Raw genomic sequence first — 22,160 nt, 5'->3', positions numbered from 1 at the left:
TTTTATAGGACTAGAGGCCCGGTGCACAAAAATTTGTGCACTTGGTGAAAGGGGGGGGGGGTCCCTCAGCTCTGCCTGTGCCCTCTCGCAGTCTGGGACCCCTCGGGAGATAACGACCTGCTGGCGTAGGCCTGCTCCCAGGTGGCAGAGGGCAGTCCCAATCCCTAGGTGCAGCGCCTGGTCGAGCTCAGAGCAGGGCCGATTGGGGACTTAGGGCGCCGCCCCTGTCATGCACAGAGCAGTGAGGATCGGGAGGTTGCGATGCCACCCTCAGTCATGCTCATGGTAGGGCTGATTGGGGGGTTGGGGCACCGCCCCGTCACACTCAAGGCAGGGTCGATGGGGAGGTTGTGGCACCAACCCTTGTCACGCACAGAGCAGGGCCAATCAGGGGGTTGGGGCGCTGCCCCCTGTCACTCACAGAGCAGGGCCGATCAGGGGGGTTGTGGCTCCACACCCTGTCACGCACAGAGCAGGGCCCATCAGTTGGTTGGGGCACCGCCCCCGTCACACACAGAGCCGCAGGGCGATCAGGGGGCTTGGGCGCTGCACCCTGTCACGCTGATCCTGGTGCTGGGAGGCCTCTCGGTTCCGCTGATCCTAGTGCTGGGAGGCCTCGCGGCTCCGCTGTTCCCGGTGCTGGGAGGCATATTACCCTTATACTATATAGGATAGAGGCCTGGTGCATGGGTGGGGGCCGGCTGTTTTGCCCTGAAGGGTGTCCTGGATCAGGGTGGGGGTCCCCACAGGGGTGCCTGGCCAGCCTGGGTGAGGGGATGATGGCTGTTTGCAGCTGGTCACACACCCTTCAGGGTGGGGTCCCCACTGGGGTGCCTGGCCAGTCTGGGTGAGGGGCTGAGGGCTGTTTTCAGGCTGGCGGGTGACTGAAGCTCCCAACTGCTCCTTTTTTCTTTTTTTCTTTTTTTTATTCTGGGCCAGCTTTAGCTCTGAGGCTCCAGCTCTGAAGCCTCTGCTGCTGAAAGCAGGTATTTGGTTTGTTTGGGTTCTATAATCGAAACACTGTTTCAACTCCAGCTCTGAGATCCCAGCTAGCTGAAAGCAGGTTTCTGGGGTTTTGTTTAGCTTCTATATTTGTAACAATGTTTCAAACTACAAGCTCAGAGGCCGGCAAGGCAGGCGGGGAACGTTGGTTTCCTCCGTCACTGAAGCAAGCAAGCCTCATGTTAGCTTCAAGCTGCCTGGCTGCCGGCTGCCATCTTGGCTGGCAGTTAATTTGCATATCGCCCTTTTTAGCCAATGGGAAGGGTAGTGGACGTACGCTAATTTCCATGTTTCTCTTTTATTAGATAGGACTAGAGGCCCGGCGCATGATTAAATCATGGGTGTGTAGGGCCCCATAGGCCTAGCTGCCATCAGGGCCATGTCCGCTGCCCCACAATGCCTCACACACTCCACAGCCGCTCCCGGTGCGCTCTGACGCTCCGCGGATGCTGCCGGCACCCCAGTCATGGTGGGGGGGGGGGCGAGAGGTGCTCCATGAACTTCATGATGACTGGTTGTTTGGTCATTTCGGTCGTGAAGCCTCTGGCCTTCTATAATTATGATAGATGAGAATCCAGCAATGTTGGATATAAGAACAATTTACGAAACCCAATAGTGTGCCCTGACCGGTTTTGCTCAGTGGATAGAGCGTCAGCCTGCGGACTGATGGGTCCCAGGTTCGATTCCAGTCAAGTGCATGTACCTTGGTTGTGGGCACATCCCCAGTGCGGGGTGTGCAGGAGGCAGCTGATCGATGTTTCTCTCTCACTGATGTTTCTAACTCTCTATCCCTCTCCCTTCCTCTTTGTAAAAAAATTAATAAAATATATTTTTAAAAAACACCAAAGCAAACAAAAAAAACCCAATAGTGTTCTACACTGCAAAAAAGATGCCCCTCACAACAAAAACTGATAACATTTGTAGAAATTAACAGATACTTAAGGTTTTTATAAAGATAATTTCCAAACTCTAGTAAGGCATTAAAAAATTAGAAGAAATGTAGATATTTTCAAAGTAAAGATGTCAAATCTTCCCTACGTAAACCTATAAATTCAATATAATCCCAATAAAAATTCCAGCTAGATTTAAAAAATGAAACTTATTATACTTCTTCTAAAATGTCAATGGAAGAATAAAGGTCCAGAGAAAGTGAAGCTAATTTTGGTAAACAGTAAAGGAGGTTAGGGGAAACTGGTCTTCTATGTGTTCAGACATATTACCAAGCCATATAACTAAAATCATTTGTTCCTCAGCAACTTGAATTAAAGACGAGAATGGAATGTTCACAAATAAATACACATATTGATATATGATAATGGTAGAACCACAGAGCAATGTGGAAAGGATGGACTACTGACTACGGAAAACTGGCATAGGACATAAGAAAAGTCAGCTGGACTCTTTAAACTCACTTCATAGGTAACAATGGGCCTGGCAGTCACTAGAGACCTAAATCTAATCTACAAAAGAAGCAAACAGAGAGCGAATACAGAGAAAAATATCAAGACCGAAATACTAATCACACCATGAAAAAGTCACAGGTTTAAAACCAATATAATATTTTTAAAAATGACATTATTTGAAGGATACCATCCAAAATGTTAATAGTCAGGTGACTAAGAAAAGATCCTTGTAATGTCTAAAACTTAGGAATTAATATCTAGACATCCAAAAAGGTCTGAAGGGTTAGGTTGGGCAGATAGGACATCACTCTCAAAAAAACAAGCAAAGGAGTCAATAATATTGTAATAACTGTGTATGGTGCCAGGTGGGTACTAGAAATATTGGAGGGAACCATTTTGTAAAGCATATGATTGTCTAACTGGTATGCTGTACACCTGAAACGAATACAAACTAATACTGAATGTAAACTGTAATTGAAAAAGAAAAACAAGCAAAAGATATCATAGAAGGGGTTATACTGAGGGAACCTTAGGAATCAAAAACACTCATCTTGTATAATCACACAAATGCAAATGAAAACAGACTCCAAACAGAGGGGAAGATCAAGTAGGGCCAGGTCCATAATGGGTGGGGTACTAGGCAGAGGAGGCCAGGCAGCTCAGGACACCACTAACAAAAATGTGGGGGTACAAAGCACAGAATCCCCCAGAGCTGTTGGGAGCAACAGAAGAAATGTTCACAGAGTGATATGGGCAGATTTTACCCAGAGTTCAATGCAAAGAGGAACAAAGTTTACACGGTATCACAGCTGTATATAGTTTAAAATCAGAACCCACCCACCAACACAATGTACTTTTTAAGAAGTTAACATATGTGAGAACACAGATACCCACTCCATCAGAACAGGTGCCTGTAACTGGGGGACAAGGTGAGAATGAAAGACCCAAAGAGAAGAAATATGCAGAGTGCCTGAACAAACCAGTGAGGACGTGCTCTGAGCTCTTTAATCTGCACTCTGCCCTGAACATCCCAATCAAGAATTAGAAAGTAAGGGAAGAAAAGAGAAAATCAGGAAATCATTAGGAAGCTAAATCAGCTTTAACTCCATTGTGTCCATTGGGCAAGGTTCAAGTACAGCGCACAGGGCCTGGGCACAGACCCCAGCCTCTGGGGCTTGTGTCACAGCAGTGCAGCCATGGGAACACCATTGTAACCGGGCTTCTGCTTCCTTAACTACAAAATGAGAAGTAGGATTCAATGACCTAATCTATAAGGTTGTTTCCAGCTCTTTCTAGATTCTATGAGTTCATAGTTCTTCAGTAAACATTAAAAAGCAGACACCCAAATTGAAAATAAATGGTATAGATGTTTTCCTTTTAATTACCAACTTTAGCAAAGGCAATCTTTCTCCAATAAAAAATAAACTAAAAATATTTAGGACCAACACAATTCTCAGAACTGTAAGAAAAGAAAAAAAATTGCAGTCTAAATCCCCTTTCAACATTAATTCTATAGTGCTACTTCTTAGACAATTATAGACCTAATGATGAAAAGATCTGTTTTATAAGGATGGCAGAGCTTGCCAATATTTTAAATGACATGGGTATGAGTCTCAAAGCTGGTCTTTCCTTCTTGAGAATTCTTCTATTACAGAAGGATGCCAACATCCAAGAACACAATACCTTTCCAGCTGACACATGGCCCTGGCTTTCTGTTGTGATCTTGTTCCTCTAATGGTGTCCTATCCACCTGAATTCCAGAATCCTCTCTGCTCCAGGGCTGTGTATCATCTTCATCCTCGCTTTCTTCAGACCAATTCTGATGAAGAAAGGAAAAACACCTATCCTTAGAAGGTGTAACAACAGAAGCAACTTATATTAAAAGATTAGGAAGATTTCAGAGGAAAAGCAGCAACTATACCAAATGAACTTTTTCTAAATGTCTTGAATGGATGGAATTATTTTTGGTGGCAAAAATCCCCTCACAGTTCTTTAAAGGATACTTTCCATTCACTTTCCTAGTACTAATGATTTCATATAAAATCTTAATAAATCCCCCATAATAAACTACTCTAGTTCACTGAAGAGAATTTCTGTTTTAGTTAAGTTGCTGCAGGACAGAAGAGCCCATAAAAGTCATCTACATCACTTGGAAGGTATTTGTATTTTCAATAGGAAAACTATTGACACTTACCGGTGTGTCTATATTTGGACTAAGGTCAATTTCTTCACCTTCCATTAAGTATTTCCCCCAGTCAAAATCATCTTTCTTTTCTAAAATGTAACAGAAGAATCTCATCAGTTTTATCAAATATGTGTGGGGAAAAAATCCACCCCAAAACTATAGGGAAAAAGTCTACCAAAACTCAAAATAAAACTTAGAAATGTTTCTAATACATTTAAATTTCTTTTATCAAAAGTAATTTTTCTCTTTATATAATTGAGATTAGTTCAACTTACAAAGTCAGAATTTACATTTTAAATGAAAATTTGCAATTGCAATTGTATACAATGCAACAGAAATATTTTAGTTTCATAGATTTTTACAAAGTTTATAAAAACCAATTAAACATTAAAAATAATTTCTTTGCTATATATTACAGTATCTGAAAACGTACCCACTTCTTTATCTCTTGGCATTTCCACGTAATTGCTGTTTGAAGGAGAGTCAGAAAGACATAGGAGAAGTGACAGTATGGAATAATGCGCATCTGTCTTTAAAACCAAAAAGAAAAAGAAAAAAGAATATGAGCCACTGAGGTTGGTAAGAGCTTTTAAAATCAGTTTGAGTAAAGAAAAGATAATCCCATGACTGTTATGTACCCAATTTTTTTCTAGATTGAGAAAACATGAATTATCCTATATAATAAAAGACAGCCTAATATGCAAATGGTACCCTCAACCAGGAGTTCTGCTGGGAGTTTGATCACTTGCTATGATGTGTGCTGACCACATGGCAGGTGTTGGCGACGTGGCGCTGGCAGCGGGCAGCAGTGGAGGCACTGCAGGCCCCAGTGGGCCCCGACAAGAGTGGGACTGGGGCGGGATGGTGGAGCAGGTGAATGGGTAGCACCAGGCAAAGGTGGGTGCGAGCCACTGGTCACCGGGCAGGGGCCAAATGCTCCGCCGCCACCGCCGCTAGTCACCCTGCGATCGGATCAGCGAGGCGATTGGGCCCCACAGGCGGCAACCAGCAGCAGTGGTGGGTGCTGGGGCCGCCGCCAGGCTCCCTCAGTGCCTGGGAGCCAGGCAGCAACACGATTGGCAGGGCAATTGGGGCCCTGGAGGCAGCACCCTGCACCCAGGTGCTGAGGGAGAAACAGCAAACTGCAATTTTAAAATATTTCTTCTAATTATTTTCCTTTCACTGTGCACGAATAAGTGCACCGGGCCACTAGTTACCTAAATAAAACCTAACCTCTAAACTATTCTTTGGAATTTTATTTTTCAATTACAGTTTACATTCAATAGTATTTTGTACTAGTTTCAGGTATAAAGTGATTCCCCCGATATTTCAGTCACCCACCTGGCACCACACATAGTTATCACAATATTGCTGACTATATTCCCTACATCATACTTTACTTTCTGTTGTGATCTTGTTCCTCAAATGGTGTCCAATTCTGATGAAGAAAGGAAAAACACCTATCCTTAGACACCCCAGGATGTCTATTCTGTAACTGCCAATGAGTACTTCTTAATCCTTTCACCTTTTTCACCTAGTCCTCCAAACCCCATCTCCTCTGGCAACCACCAGTCTCTTCTCTGTATCTATGACCTTGTTTCTGTTTTGTTTATTTTGTCCTTTAGACTACACGTATAAGTGAAATAAGATGGTATTTGTCTTTCTCTGCCTGACTTATTTCACTCAGCATAACACCCTTTTATTTAGGTCCGTCCATGCGGTTATGAATGGTTAAGAGTTCATTATTTAGTGGCCAATGAATAGTCCATCATATATGTACCGCTCTATTTTTTATACTTCAAATGTGCATACGTAGGGAACCTGTCAAAAATGCATTACCTAGTCGAAACTGGTTTGGCTCAGTGGATAGAGCGTCGGCCTGCGGACTGAAAGGTCCCAGGTTCGATTCCGGTCAAGGGCATGTACCTGGGTTGCGGGCATATCCCCAGTAGATGTGCAGGAGGCAGCTGATTGATGTTTCTCTCTCATCGATGTTTCTAACTCTCTATCTCTCTCCCTTCTTCTCTGTAAAAAATCAATATATTTAAAAAAAAATGCATTACCTAAATCATAATGAGGAATCATCAGGCACACCTAAATTGAGAGACAAGTTACCAAATAATTGGCCCGTGCAGGTCAAGAAAAAGAAAGGCTAGGGAACAAATCCAGATTAGATATCAATTGCTGAACCTGAGCAAGGGAGCATACGAGTTCCTTTTACCATTCTTTTTTTTTTTTAAATTTATTATTTATTTATTTAAATCTTTATTGTTCAGATTATTACAGTTGTTCCTCTTTTCCCCCCCATTTGCTCCCCTCCACTCGGTTCCCACTCCACCTTCTGCCCTTACCCCCCCCCCCCCACTGTCCTCATCCATAGGTGTACAATTTTTGTTCAGTCTCTTCCCGCACCCCCACACCCCTTTCCCCCCAAGAACTGTCAGTCCACTCCCTTTCTATGCCCCTGATTCTATTATATTCACCAGTTTATTCTGTTCATCAGATTTTTTATTCACTTGATTTTTAGATTCACTTGTTGATAGATATGTATTTGTTGTTCATAATTTTTATCTCTACCTTTTTCTTCTTCTTCCTCTTCTTAAAGAATACCTTTCAGCATTTCATATAATACTGGTTTGGTAGTGATGAACTCCTTTAGCTTTTTCTTATTTGTGAAGCTCTTTATCTGACCTTCAATTCTGAATAATAGCTTTGCTGGGTAATTTTGGCTGTAGGTTCTTGCTATTCATCACTTTGAATATTTCTTGCCACTCCCTTCTGGCCTGCATAGTTTCTGTTGAGAAATCACCTAACAGTTGTATTTCGGCTGACAGTGAGAAATTGAGGAATTGACCTCCAGGCCAATTGGCTGTGAGAATCAGCTGTGTCTACGGTGGGAGAACTTCTGTGCTGAAGACACCCTTATGAGACAAGGCTTGCTTCAGTGGGGCTTTGGTGCTCACTGAGTCTGCCCCCTGAGTGTGTCCCTTATGGATCTGAGGAGTTGTAATTGGATGGTCCCACTCTGACCACTGGGTACACTGGCTCTTGGATCTCTAAGGAGGTAACAATTTAGCCTCTGCCTGAGGCTACCCAGCAGGGGCTACGGAGAGATCTGCAGATTCCTCTTCTTTGTTTGGGATTTGGAGGTGCCCAGATGAGGCCCAGCTGTGAAGCAATGCAAGCTGCTGTGGGGTCTTGGGCCTTCTTTTGGAAGTTCTGGGTCTCTCTGACCCAGCTCCAGTTTGTTAGGAAATTTTAGATTGCAAAGGGCCAGGTCATTCATATGCAAAAGCCTCTGCACACATCTTAGGTGGGGCAGGGTCTCAGGGAATCAACAGGGCAGAGCAAACAGCTATGGCTGATCCTCAGCCCTGCCCTAAGCGGCCCTGGGTCTCAGTGTCCCACGGTAATCGCTGCAAACACCTCTGAGAGAAAGCCACCCTCGAGTTCCGCCTGCTGCCAGACAGTCCAGTTTCTCCCCCTATGAGTCTGGGTCACCGGAGACTCGCCCAGAACTGGAGTCGGGGCCATCGGGAGCTTGTGTCTCCCTCCCGATTGAAAAAGACAGCCGTGTCCTCAGTTGCCAGCCCTTTTCCGCGTGTGCCTCCGTACTTCTGAACTTTACTTCCGCACCTCCTCTGAGTCTCTGGTTTCTCCTCCCTTTTACTATTCTTTAACTTTTCTTTATATTTCTTTAAAACTTAAATTATATTTAAAAAATTATATTTAGAAAGTTACCAAGAACAAAAACATTGCAAATTTGTTAAAAGTCAAAACTATGCATGGAAAGGAGAGGTGGGTTAAATTCAAGGAAGGCATGGGAGTGTCTGATACCTATAGAATAGGGACCAACTCTCCCTATTCTGTAGTCCAGAGCACCTCTGTGCATCTCCATTGTGTTAATCACCCTATATAATAAAAGCCTAATAAGCAAATCGACCAAATCGCAGTACGACCAGTCACTATGACGTGAATGGACCACCAGGGGGCAGATGCTCAATGCAGGAGCTGTCCCCAGTCTGCAGGCCCCAGGCCAACCAAGGTGGGTGCCAGAGGGGGGACCCCCTGATCGCCCCACAGATTGGCCCTGATCACTGGCCAGGCCTAGGCACCCTACCCGTGCATGAATTTCATGCACTGGGCCTCTGGTAATAATAATAATTAAATAACTATTCAATGGTACCATGTCTTTTTTACTTTGTATATCTACCACTTAGTATGATGCTAGAGATAGAATACACACTTGGCAAACTTTCCTGGAAACAAAGCTCACTAATAAGGCTGCAAGGGCTTCCTTTTTATTGGTAATTTCTCATCTGCTTAGAAATGTGTGAGATTCCTTCACAAAGAATTTTTTATTCCCCAGAGAAAAATCATGTAAAATGGAAATACAGTTGACCCTTGAACAATGCAGGGGTTTGGGATGCTGACCATGCACACAATGAAAAATGTACATATTCGGATTCCCAACTGCCAGCAGACCCTTGAATGACTTGGGTTTGAACTGCATGGCTCAATTGAAGTGGGTGATTGCATAACTGGACCCACATTGTTCAAGGGTCAACTGGACTTGAAGAAAATAACTCCCACTGTATAAATCTATTAACAATTGCTGTCAGATTGGATTTGGTGTGTGTGTGTGTGGAGGGTTTTATGCACCTGAAAGAGGTGAAACTTACCAGAGGAAAGATGTGTGGAGTATGGCACAATGGAGGGAGGTGGTCTTAAAATCCTGTCACCAAAAACTAATTATAAAGCTGCACAAGATTGACAAGACAACCATTTCAGTGCTCTGCTTCAAGCACAGGAAGAGTTAATCCATAAAAATGATCTTGTGGCCACTCAGAAACTCCATTTCTTAAAAATGACCCATTCTCTTTTCTGTTCCGTCCACTCCCTCTTAGAAGATCAGAGTCTGGTCAATATCAAACTGTCTTAAGAACAAGCCTCAGGTCTGTGGACCTCAGAAACAGTTCTGTCAAGGTAAAGATAACACCGTAACTTCAGTTGTATTTCAGTCCCAGACCCATGAAACCCTGAATAACCCCATGGGACACATCCTTAAGAAACCAGACAGAACGATGCCATGATTGTATCAGGACATGATACAAGAATCAACTACTCCCTCCCCTGGTCCCAACCAATCAGCAGAGTGCATGATCTCAACTCTGTTAGCCACCATACCATGATTAATGTTTGTCCCCCCATATAACCCATTCCCTGGAAGCCATCGAGGAGCTAGGTCTTTGAGCATTGTTTACCTATGACTCTGGGCTTGGCACCATTTCCTGAATAAACCCTTTCTTTCTTGGATGGAAACTCCTGATCACATCTGATTGGGCCACTGAGTCTGGTTACAACCTCAGGTAAGAATAGTGTGAGTTTGTGGCACATCTGCCTGGGGCCATCTCCCTGCCTCCCTCCAGCTCCATCAGAGTGGCAGTTCAACCAGGACTGGACAGGCAATGAAAACAAGCAGCCTTGTTGCTGTTCTCAAAGGAGGTTCACTTGAACCTGAGAGCTGTCCATTAAAGTGGCAAGTGAGCAGGGGAGCCAGCGACTGCCGGCCCGTGTGGAACAAGTAGTGGGCCAGTAGGACAGCTGAGAGTTCACCAAGCAGCTCCTGGCTGCCAGACAGCCAAAGGGGGATCGCTAAGCTCTCCACATGTCTTGGGTTGACTAGAGGCTTGTGATATGCACAGCAGGAGGAGTGGACCCACGCCACTCACACATTGTTGGCCAAGGGAGTGGAGTCTATGCTCAGAGGAGACGAGAACCAACAGAGTACAAGCCAGGACAGTCTTGAGAGGGCCTTAAGTATGAACGTACATCTCAGTCCACACACAAATAAAGCAGATGAATACCCCAAAATCATTTGATGTAATATACCATATATCATGGACTGAATGTCAAATTCACATATTAAAACTTGAACCCCCAATTTGATGGTATTTGGAGATGGGGTCTTTGGGAGGTAATTAGGTCATGAGGTTGAAGCCCTGGTCCGATGGGATAAAGAGAGATACCAAAGCCCTGGCCAGTGTGGCTCAGTAGTAAGCCCATGCACCAAAAGGTCACAGGTTCGATTCCTGTTCAAGGGCACATGCCTGGGTTGCAGGTTTGATCCTTGGACCCTGTCAGGGTACGTGCAGGAGGCAATCAATCAAGAAACTTCGATGTTTTTTTTCTCTCTCTCTCCCCTCCTTCCCTCCATCCATTCTTTCTAAAAATCACTGGGAAAAATATCCTCAGGTGAGAATTAACAGCAACAACAAAAAGAGATACCAGAGAGTTCTCTCTGCCATGTGAGGACTTGGAGAGAAGGTGGCCTTTTACCAGTCAGGTGGAGTCCTCACCAGCAACCAAACTGGCCGGCACACTGACCTTAGACCTTCCAGCCTCCCCACCTTGAGAAAGGAAATTTGTTTTTTTAAGTCCGTGGTATTTTGTTATGGCTGCCCCAGCTGAACAAGACATCATATTAATAGAATAAAGGCAAAAAAATTATCATCTCAAAGATGCAGAAAGATATCTGACAAAAATCAAACACTTCCTCTCAACACACTGGGAATAAAAGGGAACATGCACAGCCCACTGAATGGCATTCAGTGGAAACCTACAATGAACACCATAATTAACAGCCAGAACTGAAGCTTTCTCTCTAAGGCTGGTAACAAGGCACAGATGTGCACTCTGGCTTTTGTTCAGCATTTTTTCGAAGTTTCCAGCAAGTACAGTAAGCTGAAAAACACAAACCACTCTACATCAGAAAGGAAGGAGTGTCTTTAATCAGAGATGACATGGTCCTGTTTATAGAAAACTAGTGGGCTGGTGCACGAATTTGTGCACACTGAAAAGAAATTACTTAGAAGAAATATTTTAATATCATTATTCACCCTTTCTCTATAATAGAAGTATCAACCAAATTCATGATCAACAATGACAGATCAAAACACATGTGTGCGATTGTCAGCAGCGAGAGCTTTATATGTATCGTGCATGTGCGAGTCAACTTAGCTTTTTATATTTATAGAATGAACTTGCTTAATTAGACCTGCTTTCTGATTTAGCTAAACTTTTTCCAGCCCAGTGAAGCACCCCAACTTTTCTTTCAGGTAATTGTCAGCAACACAGCAGTAAAAATCAACATGAAGCAGATGATTATTGTAGATCACGCAGGGAGAACAAAGGGTAAAATATTTAACTGCAGTGTCTGACTATATTCTGCGCAGTGACAAAAAACCTGAAGTCATTTTCAAGGTTCACCACTTCCTACTTCTTTTCAGTCGAGTCAAGTTCCTAAGCTTTCTAAATCTGTTTTCCGGTTAATGAAAAAAAAAAAAATAGGATTCCACTGAATCTCCTATCTACCTACTCCAGGACTTTTGTGAGGATCAAATGAGATGAAACACAGGAAAACACTTCACAGACATTGGTTAAAGTGTAAGTATTTCCATCTGGCCATAAAGGAAGTCTTGTTCCTGGGCTGAAGAAACTGCAAGGAGGCTAGTCGCTAGGGAGAGGAAGCCAGGTGTTGCTATGTGATGTCATTACCTGGACAGACACTTAGCATATTAGCCTTTTATATATATACTAGAGGCCCGGTGCACAAAAATTTGTGCACTTGGTGGTGGGGGGGGGTCCCTCAGCCTGGCCTGTGCCCTCTCGCAGTCTGGGACCCCTCAGGGGATGACCACCTGATGGCTTAGGCCCGCTCCCTGGGGGATTGGGCCTGAGATGGCAATCAGACATCCTTCTGGCAGCCCGGCAGCCCTCAGGGGATGTCCACTTGCCAGTGGGGAGCAGGCCTAAACTGTAGTCAGACATCCTTAGTGCTGCTGAGGAGGCAGGAGAGGCTCCCACCACCACCGCTGTACTGGCAGCCATCAGCCTGGCTTGTGGCTGAGCAGAGCTCCCCCCTGTGAGAGTGCCCTGACCACCAGGGGGAAGCTCATGCATTCAGCGTCTGCCCACTGGTGGTCAGTGTGTGTCATAGTGACCAGTCATTCCCAGTCCTTCTGCTGTTAGGGTCAGTTTGCATATTACCCTTTTACTATATAGGATAGAGGCCTGGTGCACTGGTGGGGGCCGGCTGGTTTGCCCTGAAGGGTGTCCCGGATCAGGGTGGGGGTCCCGCTTGGGTGCCTGGCCAGCCTGGATGAGGCGATGATGGCTGTTTGCAGCTGGTCACACCCCCTTCAGGGTGGGGGTCCCCACTGGGGTGCCTGGCCAGTCTGGGTGAGGGGCTGAGGGCCGTTTTCAGGTTGGCAGGTGACTGAAGCTCCCAATCTCTCCTTTTTTTCTTTTAATTCTGGGATTTATTTACCTTCTATGGCTGTCACTGGAGCTGAGAGCCAACTTTAGCTCTGAGGCTCGGCTCCAGCTCTGAGACCTCCGCTGCTGAAAGCAGGTATCTGGGTTTGTTTGGATTCTATAATTGAAACTCTGTTGCAACTCCAGCTCTGACGGCTGAAAGCTTTCTGGAGCTTGTTTAGCTTCTCTAATTGCAACATTGTTTCTTAGAATGCAAGCTCAGAGGCCGGCAGCAGCAGGCGGGGAACGTTGGCTTCCTCCTTCACTGGAGCAAGCAAGCCTCCTGTTCGCTTCAGCTGCCTGGCTGCCGGCCGCCATCTTGGTTGGCAGTTAATTTGCGTATCTCGCTGATTAGCCAATGGGAAGGGTAGCAAATTTATGGTTAATTACCATGTTTCTCTATTATTAGATAGGACTAGAGACCCGGTGCACGAAATTCGTGCATGGGGTTGGGGGAGTGGGTGTGTCCCTCAGCCCAGACTGTATCCTCTCCAACTTGGGATCCCTCTCACAATCCAGGACTGCTGGCTCCCAACCGCATGCCTTCCTGCCTGCGTGATCGCCCCTAACCACTACCCTGCCAGCCTGATTGACACCTAACTGCTCCCCTGACGGCCCAATTGCCCCTAACTGCCCTTCCCTGTAGGCCTGGTTGCCCCCAACTGCCCTCCCCCTGCAGGCCTGGATTCCCCCCAACTGCCCTCCCCTGCTGGCCATCTTATGTCCATGTGGGGGCAGCCATCTTGTGTGTTGGAATGATGGTCAATTTGCATATCACTATTTTATTAGATAGGATAGACTAGGGGCCCAGTGCACAAATTTGTGCACCTTGAAAATAACTGTGGGCTGCGAGGTTGCAGCAGGCACAAGGGTAAGTCTCGGCTCATCATCTGCACCCCCGCCCGGTCCCTCCTGCTGCGGCCCCCGGTTCCGTCTACTGGCAGCCCTGCTCCCATCGCCGCTCCTAGCATTGATGGTGCCACCCTGCTCATACTCGCTGATGGCATGGATCAATTGGAGCCGGTGCCCGCAGTGGGTGTGAGTGGTTGCCGCTGCCCTGATCAGCCCTCAGGAGCAGGGGAAAGTGGAGAAGCCCTTAGGAGTGATCAGGGCCAGCAGCTGCCACTGGCACTCGCTGATGGCACTGAGTGGTTGGGACTGGCGCCGGGCACTGGCAGTGGGTGTGAGAGGTGGCTTTGGCGCTGGCTGTGAGTGGGGTCAGTGCCACAAGTGGGTGCAAGTGGTGGCTCCAGTGCCGGCAGCGGGTGTGAGTGGGGCTGGCGCCAGCAGCAGATGTGAATGCCGAGTGGGACCGTGGCACGTGGGAGCAAAGAATTTTCAGTAACCACCAGAGGTCACCCCAATGACAGCGACCGGTGCCCCACCTTGGTCTGGCGCCCCTGCTCACCTGTTCCACCAGCCAGCCATGGCCAAGGCCCACTACTTTCCACACACGCTCCCTGGTGGTCATAGCACGTCACAGCGACCAGTTGTTCGGTTGTTTGTTTGTTTTGCTGTTCGGTCTATTTGCATATTAGCCTTTTATTATATAGGATACTAAGCAATCCAGTATATAAAAATCAATATAAAAATGAATTACATTTTTATATGCTAGCAATAAGCAATCTGCAAATGAAATTCAGAAGACAATTCCCTTCATAATAGCACCAAACAGAATAAAATATTTAGGAATAAACATAAAAAAATGCAAGATATATACCTGGAAAAATAAAATTGCTAAGCACAATTAAAGATGATTTATCAAATTAAAAGGAGGCAGACTCACATTCAGACTTAATTAGACTTAATATTGACAAGATTGTGTATTAGTTTCCCTGGATTGCCAGAACAAAATACGACAAACTTAAAATAAATTTTAATGGCTTAAAATACATTTACTCTCTCACATCTGGGAGTCTGAAGTCTAAGATCAAGAGTTGGCATCTCAGCCCTGGCTGGTGTGGCTCAGTTAGTTGGCGTGTCATCCCATACACTGAAAGGTAGCAGATTTGATTCCTGGTCAGAGCACATACTTGGGTTGCAGGTTCAATCCCTGGCTGTGGTCGGGACGCATGTGGGATGCAACTGATCTCTCTCTCTCTCTCTCTCTCTCTCTCTCTCTCTTTCCCTCCCCCTCTCTCTCTAACAAGTAATGAACATGTCCTCGGGTAAGGATGGCAGTTTCAGGCCCTTCTGAAGCTGAGGGGAGAGGATGCCTTCCCTCCCAGCTCCCGCTGATGCTGGCAATTGTGGCGGTCCTCCAGCAGCCGCACCATTCCTCCCGTAGCAGCACCACTCCAGTATCTGACTCAGCATCACACAGTGTTCACTGCGTCAGTTCAAATGTTTATTTTCTGATAAGGGCACCAGTCAATTGTCCCGCACCAGCATGACTTGATGCTAACTTGCTCACATGGTAAAGGACCTGGTAAGGTCACATTCACAGGTATCAGGAGACATAACTTGAACATATTTCTTGGGGGGACCAAGTTCAGGCCAACTAATGGCAATATCCCCCCTCCACCAAATATCTACAGATTCAGCACAAAGCCTGCCAAAACACCAGGAGGCTTTTTACAGAAATTTAGCTGATCCTAAAATGTGTCTGGAAATTCAAAGGGTTCAGAATAGAAAAAACAATTTTGAAAAAGTTAAAGAACTTATATTATCTGATTCCAAAACTTACTATAAAGCTATAGTAATAAAGAGAGTGTGGGTGTGAAAATGGCAGCCGAAGAGGAAGACCTGTCATGCACCTCGTCCCAGGGCCAGATTGGAAATACAACTGAATTGGAGAACATTCACCTGGGATTCCCACCTGAGGAGGAGACATATCAATGAAGGACAGAGAACACCTAGAGACCAGGAGGAAGGGCAAGGTCTCGAGAGGAGCGGAGCCAGCTCCCAGGGGCGGCAGGCTGGCAGGCCGAGAGAGGAGGGAGCACTGGGCTGCGGGAGGGGCTGTTCCCTCAGAAGATAGAGGCCCGGAGCCTGGGATGGGCTGCAAGCTGTGAGCACCAGGGGCGGGATGGGCTGCAAGCCGTGAGCAGCAGGGCCAAGACCGGCAGCCCAGGCAACACCCAGCCTGATAGGCAGCGGGGCTGCTAGAGCGGATTAGAAAGAAAGCCGCGGTTTCATTGTTTGGTTTTTTAACCCAGAGCACAGGAGTTTTCATTTGCAGCTACTCACCAGAACTTTGGGAGACATGGACTGGAGGTGCCTAAGGAGGGTCTGGGGTGGGAAGCACTAGGGGGAGGGCTTGGAAAAGCAGAAGCTGGGAGCATTCGGTCGTAGGCTATGGGGTACGGCTACAGTGTTTTGGACAGGTTCAAGCCTCGGACTAATGAGAGGGCACAGTCCTCTCGTGGCCACGTGCAAGTCCCAGCTGGAGGGCAGAGCCTTCCCAGCACAATTATAGCCAACAGCTATAGCTGTAAGCTTGAACCTGTGGTCCGAACACGTGGCCCCACGTGCCTGTGTGATAGAGTTCAGGTGCAAGTAGTTGAGTTGGACTGAAACCAACGAGAATGCTGTAAACATCTTGATCACACCCCTACTTTGCCTCGTAGCATCTACTATAAAATAAAGACACGGCTTGTGGGCGCTGTCGCTGTCTCCTCATCAGGGAGGCAGCGTCCCACCGAGACCCAGCTTTCATTCTCTTGTCTCTTTTCTCAATCCTTTCATCACCCCCACTCAGGATCACCCTTGGCTGTGCTGGCGCGACCCAGCAGGCCCCCAAACTGAAACAGCCATTTTTCCCGAGAGGAGCTGGCCACTCACAGCAGCCACAGGGCAGGGAAAGGGAAACCCCTGCTCTGAGGACACAGCCGCCCCCCTCGGGAGCCCTGCTGCCACCCCTGCACCTGCCACCCGTGCACGATGAGCTTTTCAGAGGAAACAAAGGCAGAGGCCAAGCCTACCGGCTGAGCAGTCTCCAGAGCATCAGTGACTGGCCTGGGGGAGGGGCCGCCCGCCACACTATCCCGGGAACCAGATGGTAATTTACCTAAACTCCGGGCTCCCAGCCGACCCCGCTGGTCTCCACACAGGGACCTCTGTCCAGCCAAGGGCAGAGTAATACTTTGGGCCACTCACAGAGGAGCAGCTCTGGGACAGGGAAACACACCCACCACATTCCATGAAAGCTGAACAGCACCTTCCCTGCCAAAAGCCCCTTCAGAAACAGACTTCTGAGTGGTTAAGATTGACAGCTGGCTGACAGGCAGAGGCGGGACCTGAGGAACCAGGGGAAGTGTGCTGACCAGCCACCTGCTTCAGAGGGCAGATTGGCCCTCCTGCTGGCAGCCAAGTCCTGTGGAGACAGACACAAACAGTGGATCAGTGGATCGCTGGGAGCCTCAAGCAGGAGCTGAAGGCCAAAGGTCAGCATTTGGCAGTGGCCAGCACCTAAGCACTAACAGGAAGCCCAGAATCAGCAGACAGAAGAGTGGGGTCCAAAGAAGGTCCCATGGGGCACTAAACTCGGCTAAAACAAATGCCACTTCACTTTTTTCACTTTTACCTTTTTCCTCTCCCTTTTTTTCCTTTTCTCTTTCCTTTCTTTATCTAACAGCTTTATTGATTTAGTAGAGGCCCGGTGCATGAAAATTTGTGCACTGCAGGGGTGGGGGTCCCCCCCTCAGCCCAGCCTGCCCACTCTCACAGTCTGGGAGCCCTGAGGGAAGCGGGCCTAAGCCGCAAACTGGCCTCCCTCTGCAGGAGGCAACCAGCCGATTATGGGAAGGCGCTGCCCCCATCACCCCCGCTGCTGCTGCTGCTGCTGCTGCTGCTGCCACTGCTGGCTGCCATGGCTGCCAGCCATCGGCCCTTGCTTCTTAGTGCTGGCTCCGCCCCCCACCCACTGGTGGGTGGGGGGCAATCTAGGGCCAGGCCGGCTGGGGGAGAGGCTGTGGGAGGTTGAGGCACAGCAGGTCACACCCCGTCCAGCCTCTGCAGAGGCGGCGGTGTGGGCCCAATGCCTCTGTGGCTGCCTCTGTGGAAGGGGCAGCACTGGGATCGGGACCACGCAGCCTCCTCTCCGGCTGCCTCTGTGGAAGGGGCCATGGTGCTGGATCGGCCTGTGCTGAGGCCTCTGCGAAAGGGGCGGCAGTGCCTCCTCTCCCGCGGCGGTGCCTTTCACGCGCCACCGGCTCGCAGCCACTGTGGTTTGTCCGGGTGGACATCTGAAAGATGTCCAGTCTAATTAGCATATTATGCTTTTATTAGTATTATATTCTACTCTGTTGTTTCACTTATATATCTAATGTTACACTTCCCTTTTCCTACCCCCCCCATTTTTCATTACTCAATTTTTTTCTTCTCTTTTCATTTTCTACTGCTTTCTTTTTAAAAATATATATATATTTTATTGATTTTTTTTTTTTTTTACAGAGAGGAAGGGAGAGGGATAGAGAGTTAGAAACATTGATGAGAGAGAAACATCGATCAGCTGCCTCCTGCACACCCCCTACTGGGGATGTGCCCACAACCAAGGTGCATGTCCTTGACCAGAATCGAACCTGGGACCCTTCTGTCCACAGGCCGACACTCTATCCACTGAGCCAAACCGGTCAGGGCGTTCTACTGCTTTCTCATCTTTTTTCTTTTTCTTATTTTGGGGATATCTGCTTTTTACACTATTTTCCCTTTCAAATTTTTTTCTTTTCTTTTCTCCTTCCTTTATTTTAAACCATTTTCCTTCCCCCATATCCTTTAATTCTTTATTCTTATTTTCTTTATTTCAGCTCTGCACCTACATATTCTGTCCCCTCCTTTTCTTGTGGTTTTGTGTTTGTGCTTTTGTTTGTTGTTTGTTTTGTTTTCTCCTCGTGCTTTTCCATCTTTTTTTCTATTATTCTTACTCTCTTTCCTCTGTCCTAATTCTCTCTTCTCTGGTGGTTGCTTTTGTTGGTGCTGTAGGGGTCTTGTGTATTTTTTTGTTTTATTTCTTCTGATTCATATTTTGTCATGTTGTATTTTGTTCTGTTTGGGCAGCACTTTCACAACAGCTCTCACAATGTGGTTGTGGGTGAGCACATAGTCAGCTAGCCTGAGAGGAGACTCTATCCATGACAGGCCAACAACATTCAAGACCCCACTACAACAGGAGAACCCAAATAACTCAAGTAGGGGGGCTTTCTAGAGCGCACAATTCAGGAGAATTGAGACTGCACCACTGGATTCCACGAAACACCTGCTACATAAGGCCACCCCACAAAATCTGGGAGGCACAGCAGTCTCATCTAATATACAGAAACAAAAACAAAGGGACAGCAAAAATAAGGAAATAAAAAAACAACCCCCAAATGAAAGTAAAGGAGAAATCACCAGAAAATGAACTAAATGAAATGGAAGTAAACAATTTGTCAGATAAAGAATTCAGAGTAATGGTAACAAGGGTGTCAAACAATTCAGTGAGAACTACAAGCAACTTAATGAGTATTATTCAGGTCTTAATGAGAGCTACACCAACATGAAAACAAAGGTTGAAACAACAAATGAGAATAGATTGGAAGTGAGGAATGACAGCTGAAATAAAGAATACCCTGGAAGGATTTAACAGTGGACTTAGAAGAGGCTGAGGACCGTATCAGTGAATTACAAGATAACGTAGAAAAAAACAGCCATTTGGAGCAGTGCATGGAGAAAAAAGTGGAAAGCAGGAGAGTCTAAGCTTTGGAACAACATGAAATGTCACATTAGCATTATCGTGTACCAGACGGAGCAGAATGTGAGAAAGGAATAGAGAACCTGTTCCAAGAAATAATGGCAGGAGAAAATGGCAGCTGAACAGGCAGACCTGTCGGGCACCTCATCACAGGGCCAGGCTGGAAATACCACTAAATTGGAGAACATACACCTGGGATTTCCAACTGTGGTCCAGCTGAAGAGTGACTTATAACACGGAAGAAAGAAGGCACTTGGAGATCTGTAGAAAGGGCAAGATCTAGAGAGGTGGGGAGCCCAGAGAGGAGGGTGCTGAGCTACGGGGAGAACTGTTTCGGGGCACAGGCAGGGCTCCACACACCACCTGCGGTGGCAGTGCTGCTGACCTGACCGGCGGGGCTTCCCAACCTGTGGCAGTGTGACCCGAAGCACCCGTATCTCCAAGCAGCTATGAGAGGTAGCAGGACTGCTGGCAGCAGCCGTCTAGACCCAGCAGACCAGAGCCAGTGAGGGAGAGAGCAGCAGTTTCGATTGCCCTTTTTTTTTCTCTAAACACAGAGCACAGGAGTCTTCATTTGCAGCTACACACCCAGGCAGTGGCTCAGGAGGGAGGTGTGGACGTGAGGTGACTGAGGAGAGGTGAGAGGGAAGCAGGGCAGGGTGACCTGGAAAAGCAGGAGCCAGGAATGCTGCAATGGGTTGTTCATAGGCTTCCAAACCAAAACGGCCATTTTCCTTGGGAGGAGCTCCCTGCTCCCAACACCCAAAGAGCAGGTAAAGGGCCCCCCATCCAGCCTGCCACACCTGCACTTGGAGGGTTACTGAGAAACAAAGGCAGAGGCCACGCTAAGGGCCTGAGCAGTCTCAAGGAGCCCCCGGGGATCGGACTGGAAGAGGAGCCGTCCACTTGACTACTCTGAGAACCAGACTGATTAAACCTCCAGGGTCGTAGCTGACCTCACTGGTCTCCACACAAGGAGACCTGTCCAGTCGGGGACAGAGTAACGTTTTGGGCCACTCATGGAGGAGTAGCTCTGACACAGGAAACACACCCTTCATATTCCCTGACAGCGAAACAGCACTTCCCCTGTCTAAAGCCCTGTTGCTGGGAGCCGGTCCATGCTTGCTATTTCAAGGGACCTGGCATATATGGCATACTGTTCTTAATATGTTTGCTCACCTTCTTGGCACTATGTGTTTTAACCAAGGTCTCTGAGAAAGGTTGTTTCCCCAGGTAGGGATTTTCCCCTGAAGTTAGGGAGGGAATAAAACCTCTTAACTAGTGCCAGGTGGGTAATTAATCACTTTAACTACGAACAATCATGCTTAAGCTACATAATCTTTACTCCCTGGAATGGAGATAAGAAACGCCCTAACCTTTGTAATAGAGATTGATAGGATTGAGTCAACTGGTATAAATACAGTTGTAACAAGACAGCAAGACACAGAACTTAGAACACAGGACTAAGAAGACAGAACCTACACAGAACCCAGAGACAGAAGAACTTCGCTGGAGAGAACATGGCAAAAGATCCTGGACTGAACCTGACTACAGAAATTGGCAAGAGAACCTGACTAGAACCTGGTGACTGAACCTGGCTGGAGAACCTGGAGAACCTAGCAAGAGAACATGGACACAGAACCTGGCTGGAGATCCTAACCAGAACTTCACTGGAGATCCTGACCAGAACTTGGCTAGAGATCCTGTCTAGGCTGCTGATCAACTGAACGCTGTCTCCATGTCGTTCCTTCTTCACTGGCTCCGTCCACACCTTTGGGGACCCCTGGACCTGCTGGGGCAGGACCCCGGCACCCTGTGAGAAACAGACCCTTGAGAGATTAAGACTGACAGCTGGTAGACAAAGAGAGCAGACTGGCCCCTCCTGCTTGCAGCCAAGGCCTGTGGAAACAGACACAAGCAGTGGAGCGGTGGATTGCTTGGAGCTTCAAGCAGGTGCTAAAGGCCAGAAGACGGTGCCCAACAGTGGTTAAGTCCTCACAGAATTGGCAGACAGAACAGAAGAGTGGGGTCCTACGCCAGCTCCCTTTAGGCACTAAGCTCGGCTGAAGTGAATGAGACTTCACTTTATTTATCTTATTTTTTGCACCCCCTTCTTCTGTTTTCCTCCCATTCTTTCTTCTTTTCTTTCTTTTTTCCTCTTTTTAAAATTGATCTTTACCTATCTGCTATATTGATTTGCTATTATTCTAGTCCAGCCGTGGGCAAACTACGGCCCGCTTGAAATGAATAAAACTAAAAAAAAAAAAAAAGACCGTACCCTTTTATGTAATGATATTTACTTTGAATTTATATTAGTTCACACAAACACTCCATCCATGCTTTTGTTCCGGCCCTCCGGTCCAGTTTAAGAACCCATTGTGGCCGAGTCAAAAAGTTTGCCCAGGAGAAACTAAGATGGCGGCATAGATAAACACCGGGAAATTGCCGCCTCCCACAACAATTGAAAAATACCGCAAAGGACAGAGCAGACATCATCCAGAACAACAGGAAGCCTGGCTGAGTGTAAATTCTACAACTAGAAGGAAAGAAAAGCACACTGAGAGCCAGAGGAGCTGCAGAGGTG

At 47.0% G+C, this 22,160-nt stretch overlaps 1 protein-coding gene across 5 annotated transcripts in view; it reads right to left on the bottom strand.

Moving 5' to 3' along the window:
- Positions 1-22,160, bottom strand: part of TUBGCP5 (tubulin gamma complex associated protein 5) — a 123,080-nt gene that overhangs the window by 77,822 nt on the left and 23,098 nt on the right. For 4 of the 5 annotated variants that reach the window (XR_004975103.1, XM_036355409.1, XM_036355411.1 and 1 more), the window contains exons 4-6: positions 5,024-5,120; positions 4,600-4,679; positions 4,089-4,224 (exon numbers count right to left, since the gene is read on the bottom strand). Coding sequence is in view for 4 of the 5 variants with exons in the window: in XM_036355409.1 (XP_036211302.1) it covers positions 4,089-4,224; positions 4,600-4,679; positions 5,024-5,120 (313 nt within the window). In the remaining variant the exon portion in view is untranslated. Of the gene's footprint in view, positions 1-4,088; positions 4,225-4,599; positions 4,680-5,023; positions 5,121-22,160 lie in introns of those variants that run through there. The other variant, XM_036355412.1, reaches the window with a different exon arrangement.

This window comes from Myotis myotis, unplaced genomic scaffold (genome assembly GCF_014108235.1).
Source record: "Myotis myotis isolate mMyoMyo1 unplaced genomic scaffold, mMyoMyo1.p scaffold_m19_p_22, whole genome shotgun sequence".
NCBI classification, from domain to species: Eukaryota; Metazoa; Chordata; class Mammalia; order Chiroptera; family Vespertilionidae; genus Myotis; species Myotis myotis.
This window is presented reverse-complemented; position numbering and strand designations above follow the sequence as displayed.